General features: G+C 39.9%; 1 protein-coding gene across 1 annotated transcript in view; it reads right to left on the reverse strand.

Annotated features, from left to right (window-relative positions):
• Positions 1-4,088: 4,088 nt before the first annotated feature.
• The window catches only part of LOC126260925 (uncharacterized), a 562,950-nt gene continuing 554,812 nt past the window's right edge, over positions 4,089-12,226 (reverse strand). Inside the window, exon 5 of the mRNA XM_049958417.1 lies at positions 4,089-7,271. Within this exon, the coding sequence (XP_049814374.1) occupies positions 6,742-7,271 (530 nt within the window). The 3' untranslated portion in view covers positions 4,089-6,741. The remainder of the gene's footprint in view (positions 7,272-12,226) is intronic.

The following is a 12,226-nucleotide window of genomic DNA, read 5'->3' on the forward strand; positions in this document are numbered from 1 at the left end:
TTCACCATTTTCAATTGAAAGCAAGTCTTTCTATACTGACAGCACATTTAACAGTTCAGAGGCGACCTCTACGGTACGTTTCTACCAGACTGTCTTTCGCCCTGACTAAAATTACTCTATGAAATTTTGCAATAAATGTTCAAAATTAAGGCCCGCCATAAAAGTGGAAATAAAGTCACCACTTGCCACGCGGAATTGTAATTCACACGGACGGCACACTATCAGTTATTCTGGCGAATTCTAAGCGATGCAGGACGATGTACAGTCCTCACGAGTTCACTATCTATTTGTACCGCAAAATACACGCTTTGACACAGTTCGACTCTGACGTCATCCGAGGCAGAACGCGATCCGACGTTTAACTTACGTGGATCTTATAGTAGCTGGATGCGAAATGCACCTTTCTACTGCCTCTCTGGCTGTATTTATATAGGTGGCGGAGCGGACGGCCGAGGGAACATCTGTTGTCTACAGTTACCTGCATACTGCAGCAGCCTCCGAACGACCGCTTTCTCGGGCACATAAACTTTAATAACATAGCCACAAATTACTTCAGAAAGTTCTTAATTTTTATTCAGTTAAGTTGTTTGAAATCACCGAAAAAGTTTCTGCTCGCTAGAATGAAAACTTTGCCTTCTAAAATTTTTATGGTGGAACTAACGGTAGATTTTTACCTCTGAACCACATCTTTACTAGAACCTATGTCAGCATTTATTAATACTAAAGCTCTCAAATTTAGAATAGCACTATCACTTACTATGTTTTATCGTCCACATTAACCAAAATTCTCTATCATTAAAATTACAGGTACTAACAATTGCGTACATTTCAGTTACAAAATGGGTTTTTACTTAATTACTCAAAAACTACAAGAGGTAGCTTAACATGGTCTCTCAGTTATTATTTTTGGGGTGAACAGAAGTATAAAACAAATTTTCATGTTTCTAAGTCCAATATTTAGCGCCTCTGATTTTTCCAAAAAAGGTGGATTCTGGTGTCAATTTTTGTTCCATGGTTTAGGAGACCTGCACCACGTATTTGAGTTCTAAAGACACCTTCTGACCAAATTCTGGCTTTCTAGCTTTATTGTTTAGCGCCATTTATTTTTCTCTTAAAACGACATTTCTACGTAAACTGTTAAGTCTAGAACATAAAGTCTTGGTATTTGGAACATTATAACACTAAATTACATTTTAACAAAGTTTTAAACATAAATTTTGATTTTTTAATTTCATACTTAACTGTGGTGTAATATTTGCGCGCTACATGCAGATGCGTTAAGGTGATGTGGCGCTACTAGCAGTGAACTGGAGTAAGTCCCGGTACACTCACTCGCCTCTGTATTTCACACATGATACAGCGCTTGGCTTGCTTCAATACACAGAACTGACAAGAAGAAATGTGAGCTACAGGAGAACGCAGTAGATTTGATTGGTAGATCGAGCAGTACGTTAAAGAGGAAATGAGTCCAATTAGAATTATCTTAACTATATTAAGAAATACATTTACGATACACATTGTGAGGCATAAAGGAATAGTTAATGAGATAATGTAGGGATTTGTGGGTGTAAAATTATAGAGGCTTGATATAGTAATCAGGTTCAAACGGGAATAGACTGCAGCAGTTATGAAGAGGCGGAAAGCCCTGCAGAGTGCAGAGAAGTGGGAAGAGCCATATCAAGCAAATTTTCGAAATATGAAGATAGTGTGGGGTTGGTAGCTTCAACAAAATGTGGAACAAAGGCCCAGGTCGAAATGAGTACTGCATCGAAATATCTCTTTGAGAGCTATACTCCGAAATAGACTTGGAACCTACAGCATACATGTTCTGACAGCGTTCGCACTCCCAATAGCAAATGTTTTTAGAGTCATTAAAAATTAGAGAAGATACTAATAAAAGACTTGGTAGAAATAACTGGTTGGTGACTGTATGTTGCGATTCCAGTACTGATTTCATTTCAGATGGTACTGATGGTCGGTACCTACAGTTACTGGAAGCCGGGTTTGCATTGTTTGACACAGTAACAGAACCAACGGTACGGGAACACGAAACAACAATTCATTTCTAAATCCGATTACATTTCATGAAAGAGATGAGAACCATGTAGTGAGTGGTTTATCTGACCATGATGGTCACTACGAAGTGAAAAGTACAAGTAGGCTTGTAAGATAATTTTGAGGAAAGAATTAAATTTTGTCATTTGCTCTGTCTTCTTGGTAAAGTTTTTCCCATTCTTCATCCTATAAATTCTCTCTGAATAGTGGAATCGGCATTTATGAATGCAGACTGAATTACGCTATTCAGAGATAATTTGTGGCATGAAGAATGGGAAAAGCAGAATCGGCTTCTATGAATGCTGATTGAAGTGCACTATTCAGAGAGAATTTATGGGATGAAGAATGGGAAAAGGTTCATCAAGTAAACACAGCACCCGAAAAATTTAATTCCTTCTTAAAAGTATTGTTACCACGGTGTGAATCGTTTTCCTTCGCACCGAGTCAGGTACAAGAATACCAGAAGCTTAGAGAAGGAGTAGCAAATACTAATAATCAAACGATCTTGTCCCAGGAACAGAGCTTTATTAGATACAGACGAGTAGCTCTAATTGAGTCTTAAAGACCCATTACATACTCCACAATTCTTCACTGCGTCAAGAAAAGGACATAACCAGTCTCCTCTCCAGAAAAATTCCAAATTCCAAAAGAAAAGCAATGTTAACTGGGAGCATTATTAGACACAAAATAAATACACTTGTTAGGTTGGTTTGGGTTGGGTTGGGTTGGGTTGGGTTGCTGATATCCAACTCCCTTACGACAAAAGAAGCGAGACGGGTCATGTTAAATTCAAACCATTGGGCACTAAATTAGATAAATTCTTCCTAACAGAAGGTGAATAACACAAGAATAAAAAGGGATCATTCAAAGTAGATCCATCAGTTTTATTTAAATATGCACTTCGCACTCTACCAACACACGTTGTTGTTGTGGTTTTCAGTCCAGAGACTGTTTTGATGCAGCTCTCCATGCTATTCTATCCCGTGCAAGTTTTTTTATCTCCAAGTAACTACTGCAACCTTTTTCCTTCTGACTGTGCTTAGTGTATTCGTCTCTTGGTCTCCCTCTACGATTTTTACCCTTCACGCGGCTCTCCAATACTAAACTGGTAATCCCATGATGCCTCAGAACATGTCCTAGCAACCGATCCCTTTTTCTAGTCAAGTTGTGCAACAAATACCTCTTCTCCCCAATTCTATTCAGTACCTCTTCATTAGTTACGTGATCTACACATCTAATCTTCAGCGTTCTTCTGTAGCACCACATTTCGAAAACTTCTATTCTCTTCTTGTCTACACTATTTATCGTCCGTGTTTCAGTTCCATACATGGCTACAGTCCATACAAATACTTTTAGCAAAGACTTCCTGACAAGTCTGTACTCGATGTTAACAAAACCAACAGACGTAAGCCAGGCCAAAACATCTATAAAAGAGATCACAAAACTTATTAGATCGCAGAAAAGAAGACACTTCTGACTACGGCGGTATTTCAGTCAAAGTACTAAAATCTTGTGCTTGCTCGGTAGCGCCACCCTTGAATTCCTATGTAACCAGACGCTAAGTCAAAGTGAATCTCAAGAAATGCTAAATTATGCAGCAGTAACACTTATTTACGAAAGTGGAGATAAGCAAGTGACCTTTAATTACAGACTCTACTTTCTCCTTCTGCTGATCTCAAAACCTTCTGAACCGGTATCTTAAAACAGACTTCTGAGCAATCTTCCTGTAATTAAAGTTTTATTTATTTGTTTATTTTGGTCTGTTTTGGAAGGACAACTCGCTTTTGTCCGTTTCAGAATACGTTAACAGCGTTTTTGGCTGCGCTGTTAGCAGCTGTTAAAATCCAAAATCAATAGTTTATGTATTTACATTGTGTACAGCAGTAGAGTTATGCTGGGGAAGAAACATGACAAGGGGAAGATGGAGCGGCGAAGTTCATAAAATGTTCATTTTGATTACAAGACTACTTTTCCTCTTCAGTCGTTGGCTTTCTTCATCATGGATTTAGCTGAACACAAAACTGTACTTAGAATAATTGTATAAAGCATCACGTTTTATTGTGAAACACTGCAATGTACAAACACATTTAGAAATATGATCAGAAATTATATTTCTAATCGTCTTTCATACATTATTTGTTTACATAAACTTACACTCTCGTCTTTTCCCTTCTTATTTTACATATCTGTTTTTAGGGAGGACGTATAAATCGAATAAGTGAATAAAGTATTTTTCTGAGAAAAATCTATAAAAGAAAGTTTGTAGATCTCGGCTATGAAAGCACACTATGTGCGCCATATTCTGGATGAGATTCGTGTACATTCTCCAATTATATCGGAATCGCCCACTGAAAAATCGCGATTCGTCCACCATTGAGGAAATGAACAAGTGTGCGATGATTCTTTTGTACCTCAAACACAAACCGAGATATTTATATATCACATATGGGACATCATTTAGAAACGTTCAAGGCCCTTTCTCTGTGTTTCACGTTTAGTTGCTGTCGGATTACAGTTTAGCAGCAGTATTTAGAATGTACTGCAGGACAGACTGCGGCTGCCGCGAAATTGGTTGGTATAGTAATCACGTATAAATCTTCGGATGATGTTTTGTTTCGGCCCCTTTAGTGAACATCAAATCTGTTATAACGTACATTGCTCATAATGCTGGTAAAGCGAATAGCCCTACCCTTGTAAGTTCGAATTTTCAACAAAAGTATCTTCATTTGATTTAATTGTGAATTAGTTTTTCTAATTTTGATGAAGTGGAGCGTTGAATACGTAGTTGTGTTGCGGAAGTTACCTTCTCATTCCATGCCAAGCCATGCTTTATGCGATTTACCAAGTATGTTGCCGAACTTTGGCTCTTGCGATTTTTGATTCTGCACCAGCAGTGAATAACAGATATTGTTTTCGTTTGGTACAGTGTCCAATGCATCTGTGATCTAACGATTCTCTGAATTTGAAGGATCGACTGTTACTCAAAACACTATCGCAGTGTGGACGTAGTTGTCGTGATAGTTGTGATAACTAAGCAGCCATTGGAAGTGAAATCTTGTCGCTGATGAGGCTGCATCATTAATCCATTTTACTTTGTCTACAAACTCAATGTTTCGACCCCTCTACTGGGATCTTCTTCAGTGGTCTTCTGATTTCTTTAGCAGAGTGAACCAGTTGTTACTGGGTACAAATACCCAGGATACCGCTGGTAAGCCAATTTAAGGGGGGTAGGACGTCAAACGGGCCGACTTGTAGCAGAAGAGGCACCACAGGACATTTCAATTTCCACTGTCTATACTTTTACAAATAAATTCATAAAACTTTGAAAGCATGATCAGGAAGGATTCAGGATTCATACTCATAGCAGTGGAAGCTCAAAAACGTAACAAAATACATTGTTTTACATGTGAAATTTCATCGTTTTTTTCACTTACTACTGGCTGCATTTGATGCTATAGGTACACTTTTCTTCCTGAGTAAAAGAGATTCTTCGATGAATTTTGCACAGCATACAAACTATAGTTACATGTGTATGAAATCTTCCTGAGTAAGAGAGATTCTTCGATGAATTTTGCACAGCATACAAACTATAGTTACATGTGTATGCAACTCTAGAGTTTATTTAATTTATGGAAAAATAAATGAACTGTTACATTTTAAACTTCATGTTTAGAAAAAACTCCAATTTTATAGTTAATTATCTCCATTTTTACCACAGTTTTAAATAGATCTGGAAAATTCTAGAGTTTCATACACCTGTAAGTAGTGCTTGTATGCTGTGCAAAATTCATCGAAGAATCTCTCTTACTTAGGAAGAAAAGTGTACCTACACAAACAAATGCAGGCAGTAGAAAGTGAAAAAATGATGAAATTTCACATGTAAAAGAAAGGTATTTTACTGCGTTTTTGAACTTCCACTGCCATGAGTGAGTGTCCTCAATCCTTCCTGGTCATGCTGACAAAATTTTATGAATTTATTTGTAAAAGTATAGACAGTAGAAATTAAAATGTTGTGTGGTGCCTCTCCTGCTCGAAGTCGGCCCGTTTGACGTCCTACCCCCGTTAATTGGTTTTTGGGCACTTGATTAATAGCGATGACTATACATGAAAATCTGAGTTGTAGGTAGCGCACTATTAATAGGTAAACACCGAGCAGTTAACATGGTCTGTAAGGCGGAGCCGTGGGAATTTTTAATGCCATTTCTTCAGAAAGAACACGGGAGATTGTCCTCACTGGCTTTCGACAGTTCTCAACAACCTGAAGGAAGAAAAAGACTCGTGAAGAAGCTCGCTGAATAAGGGATAAAACTTGAAGCACAAGGCGAAAATACCACGCCTAATCGCCCAGAAGATTTTACGTTCGGTTAGAATGGCTGTGTAAGTCTGCATAAGAACGTGCATAGTCTCTACTATGTTATTGTATTTGCCTCTTGCACCTCTGAGTTAGCCTGTTCAGATGTTGTTGCCCCGTGGCCTCATAAAAGGTGACCAGTAGGGATCAGGACTTAAGTTTCAGGAAACTGGCGTCAGTCATATCCAATATGCACCAGAGCTCATTTGTCGCCCCCACAGGACTTGGGCCCTGACGTCAAAGATTTCCAACGTTCACCAGACCTGTTTCGTGGTCTCAAAGATAAGGGGCACAACTTCAGAAAAGTCGAATGTTTCACAAGGTGAAAGCAAGGCTCACGGGGTTTGGGACCAGTGGGGCCACGTCTTCAGCTCCTCATACAACCTGGTGCCTGGGCTCTCTGTGGCGGACAGCTGCCGGTGCGCCAGCAGCTTGTAGTTCTCGGCGATGTAGCCTTCCCGGACGCCCAGCTCTATGAGCTGGCGCAGTGCGACCAACTGCGCTTCCGAGGGTAGCACTTTGATGAAGGTGCCGATCATGTTGAGGCCGATGCTGCGGTTGTTGTAGCCGTAGGTGTGCGCCCCGATTACAGTCCAGCCGCGGCCTTCGTACGCGTATCCGTCGCCGCCCACCATAAAGTTGTAGCCGACGTCGGACCAGTGCCGGCTCTCCATGTGGAAGGTCTGGATGAAGCGCACCATCTGCGTGCAGGCGGCCTGCGTGTCGCAGCCCTCTGTGGCCGAGTGGCTGATGATGACGTAGGGCACCGGCGGATGTAGGTAGTCGGGAGGGTCCAGTCGCGGCATAGCCAGCCAGTCGCGACGAGGGACGATGTACAGCTTTCCGCTCAGCGTGACGTTCGTCTCTGCAATAACACAAAAGTAACGTTCAGATGACAATGCGCCCATCTGTAACAGAATAACGTGGATCCACCAGTGCAAGCCGTAGCCAGCAGCCCCTAATGTGGATCTGGTACCTATCAGCTCAGTTGGCACGACTGGCAGGACATAAAGATATAAAGAATACATCAGAGAACGGAAATAAGATACGAATCATTTAACATTTCAACTCATCTTTAACAGGAATACCATAGACCAGGCAGGGCAGACACCTGCTCCCTTTCCAAAATGCTTTCATACACAAAAAGCATTAACACAAAGTAAACAGTTGCTCAATGACCAAATAAATAAAACAGCTGAAGAATTCACTTAAAAAAAGAAAAAGGGCCTTTTCCATACTTCTCTCTCTCTCAACCCCCACCTCCAATTTGCCCCTCACCTTTTTCCTCCAACTCGTGCTCCATGCACGTACTGTCTCTTCATCTTTACTTTCCCCCCGCCCCCCTCTCCCCTCCTCACACCTGCTCCCCACCGCTTACTCACTGCACAAATTTTATACTTCATCACTACATTTCTCTTACACAGTACATAAATACACAGTAACGTAATTAAATAGACTAACAGACCTGTAGTGAACTACAAAGAGAGAAAAAAATATAGATCAAAGAAACGCTAGTGGCGATATTGGCAACACTACAAAACACGGTACACACTTAGAAGCATACAAATAAACACTGAACGGTGTTGTACGAAATTATGTTGTGTTAAACGTCAAGAATGCATAGTTCTGCAAAGCAGGGTACAATTAGACCACAGTTGTCAATGCCTAACGAAGAAAGGGACCCAAAACGTGCTAGTAGACGGCATTTCCGATGTAAGAGAAAAACCAAGCAGAAATGATGGAAAGTAAAAACCAAACATTTATCAACGAATTGTTTTTCGATCCATAAAACAAATGAAACTATAAATATCTTCAATTGCAGACCACTGACGCTTTACTTCAATAAAGCGAAACACGACTGATGAGAAAAACACGCATTTTTCTGTAGTTGTAACGACAGAACAAAAATATCCTCAAAAAACATAAAATAGACGTTTAGAAATTTCTTTCATCATCATCATGCAGCTCTGAAGATTCTGCACTCTCTTAGTATTCTTATCAACAACTAGTGGTTTCAAATGCTTCAAATGGCTCTAAGCACTATGGGACTTAACATCTGAGGTCGTCAGTCCCCTAGAACTTAGAACTACTTAAACCTAACTAACCTAAGGACATCACACACATCCATGTCCGAGGCAGGATTCGAACCTGCGACCGTAGCGGTCGCGCGGTTCCAAACTGAAGCGCCTAGAACCGCTCGGCCACACCGGCTAGCTGGGAAAAACACATGTGGGTTTCGGATGACATGGTGTCGGAGTCCATTTTGGTCGGCAAGCAGATCATCCTGTTCGAGGTATGTTTGACCTCAAAATATTTGACGGTAGTTTTATGGATCAGTCTTGTAGACGTGGGTGGCATGTGCTTTCATTCAACTACTGAACACAACTTTTCGTTCGAGGGATACATAGAGTGTTATGTTTATAAGAGGGCCTAAATAAGCCGAAAATTCTGTATGGAATGTGACTGAGATTCCATCAGGCAATCGGGCTTTGTTCGGTTTTTGTTATTTTAGCAATTTGTAAACGCCACTGGTACTAATATGTAAGGTAATATATAACCTATCTTTACAGCGCTACAAGAGTTTAACTGACGTGCTCCTGGGTTTAACTTTGTGAAGCGATATTTGAGAGCGGAATTCAGCATTGATGCTTTCTCTTTGGTCCCCTCAATTAAAGTTCCAGTGTCATCCGCGAGCGTGTGGACATCAGTTTGGTGCAACTGGCAGTCTTCCCAAGGGACCAGAATTTCTAACGATTATGAGAGAAATCTTTCAATAAGATTCAGCTCCAATAGTCGTAGACTTAATGCAGTTACCCTTTTGACAGCCAAATGCGTTTCACTTAGCATCTCTTTACCTGTTGTGCAGTAGTTGACGCTTCATTAGAAAATTCATTACAGAGACTGTATACCGTGGAGGGTTTCTTCCATTACATATTGTTGTACTACCTATATATCTAAGCAATACTTGCTAAACTTATCTCCTGAACTCCGACCACAGTTCCCCTAAATGGTTCTGCCCAGAGGTAAATGTTTTGAATTCGTACTCGAGATGTGACCCTACTGCCTTTTTTAACAATTCTGCCTGACAAAAAGTAGTCTAATGTTACGCAAATTCGTGTACGTACACACCCTTTGTCAGGTACGTAAATGATTGGATTTGCTGTTATCTGTACATGGTAGAATGGCCACCAGAATGCAATAGTGTTCGTGTTTAGTGTTGTTATCGTTCTTGGTGGGGTTTATATAGTCTGTCGGTAAACTGAAGAGCGAGCGAGCGAGTCCCCACTCTGTAACCCAGCTACGTCACAAGGCGCTTCTACAAGCTGTTTCGCAACGTAGTACCGGCCCTGCCGCGGCGCGCGATTTAAATCTGGCGACGCCGTACACAGATACGTCTCAGCTGCGTTTGTTTTTAGACAAATGCATTACTACCGTAAGGAATACAAAAGACGATAGATTCTTTCCAAATACAACAATAGATGTAAATAATAACATAAGAACGGAAGTCAGGATTCTACTACAAACATAAAACCGAATGCCTGTTCATGTGAATATGGTATATGTTCTATTACTATTCGTAAAACGAACCGCACATAATTCAATCAATCTGTAGAATTTAAGGCTTGTTCTTACTTTGTGTTTCTGCTGAAAGGTAGAAGTTTTCTTTGAAGGACTGTATTGAAAATTAACAATTCTTGCAACATGAAGAGTGTTTAAAAAGTAAGCAGAAAATTATAATTTTGTGTGTTAGTCCGATTTGCACTACTTTTTTGTCACTGTCTTCGTGAACATGTCTCTAAAGTATGTGTACAATGTTATGCATATTGGCTATTTACTCTGTTGTCAGTTGTCAAAAGATTACATGTGTTTTGGTAGCATCAACGATTATTTGTTTTGTATAAAAATAGCTTAGAGAATCTGTATCAAATTTTGTTGTAAGAATGGAATAAAATGTATGAAATTTTTAGAAATATTGAATATTGCTTTTGGTGAACTTGTTATGAGTAAACCAAGGGCATTCAAGTGGTATAAACATTTCAAAGTGCGTCTTAAAGGGCAGCAGTTTTACAAGTATGGATGAGATTAAAAATGTTCAGTTAGAAGACCTATAAACTATCCCGAAGAAACAGTTCCTAAAGTGTTTCGGGAATTGGAAAAAGCACTGGCATAAGTGTGTAGTATGTAATGGGGAATATTTTGAAGAGTATAACATTGATGTAGACTAACAAATAAAGTTCTTACTAAAAAATAAAAGTTAATATGTAAGTGCACCTCGTATGTCAAGCTTTCTGCTTGGAAGTCCAGAATCAGGGTATGTGTTTCGAAGGAAATTTCAGCAGTGTTTACAATAGCTACTGTGCACATATTTTAAGCAATGTCTTAGAATCGGGTGAATAGTGACCGAGACAGAGATTTACTGTTCCATCAGCATCAAAGGTTTTACGTGATTTTGAAACTTTCTATAACGATGGGTTTCCTCATAAAATTATTAATTTCCTTCTTGGCAATTCCAGTAAACCATGTGGCTTATTTCTGCGTTTCTTCTTTATGCGTCCTATTGGGAGAGGCTGACGTTTGCCTAAATTGCAACCGTTTGTTTGGGAGTAGTAATATTAGCCAACAGTTCTTTTTGCGTCGCCTCTTTAACACACGCTGTACTAACATTAGAGACGATCGAACGCTCGTTACTCCGCAAATACCTCCTCTTCGTATTCTGCACATTTTCTTACAATGCTAGACGATTATATCGAAGTATATCAGTAAGTATACAAAGTTAACTGACACTAGCAACTAAAATCCCACGAACAGAAACAACGTATATCACTGCACGCCGATCTACACCGCTACAACAGATTTTGGGTGCCCCTGTAGTCCGGTGGCAGCGTTCTTCCGGGAAAGTCCAGTTCCCCCACCAAGAGCGCTGCTCGCTCTTCAATTTACAGACAGACTATAAGGAGCATCAGCAACGTCAGACGTTGCGTAATCACTGCTAAGTACACGGGGACGCAAGGTATTCGTGTGAGATAGCAGTATCAGTGCTTGACAGAATTCGAAGGAGCGTCATTGTGTGTCTCCATTTGGCTGGCTGGTCGAATCGTGCAAGATCCAGGTTCGTAGAATGTAAGTAGGTGAATTATGACCATGAATTATGACCATGATTTATTGTATACGTTTTCATTCTCATTTTTTCATGGGAACCTGTTCTTCGGCTATTCTATTTAATTGTAGTGGAAGAATATATAGCGAAAGGCTGCTCACAAAACGAGCCCAGAGCTGTGTTACATTTGTCTTACACATTCTGGTGTGAGGATAGACATATGAAACTGCCTTTAATGTGCACATACTAATTACGTTTTTATCTGATCGATAAGTGCTTCAAATCAGGAATCTGTGAGTGTACAAAAGGATAAAGCGCAATCTCCATGGGTATTGTGAGATACGTGATAGTAAACTACGGCTAAGTCATGTGTCTTCTGTTTTCTAATAGCATTCAGTGGAGGGAGGATGTACAACAGACAGTAAATCATAAAACAGAGATGACAGACATAGACTATTGAATATGCTAGATTATCAAATAATAAGGATTATATGAGTAAAAGAAGTGAGTACACTCTTACAAAGGTACGTACACAATATGGTATACAGAAAGCAGTGAGCAGCTCTGCTCAACTTCACCTGCAATTTTCAGAGTGATGTTTATTTAATGGGCTTAATGTGTGCTACAAAAGTTTTATGTGCTGTGAGATATTCGTTCACAAATCAAGCACACGGCACGGGAAGCACTTATGAAAAGGGAACAGAGTGGTAAAGAGGAATAGA

This window comes from Schistocerca nitens, chromosome 5, assembly GCF_023898315.1.
Source record: "Schistocerca nitens isolate TAMUIC-IGC-003100 chromosome 5, iqSchNite1.1, whole genome shotgun sequence".
NCBI classification, from domain to species: domain Eukaryota; kingdom Metazoa; phylum Arthropoda; class Insecta; order Orthoptera; family Acrididae; genus Schistocerca; species Schistocerca nitens.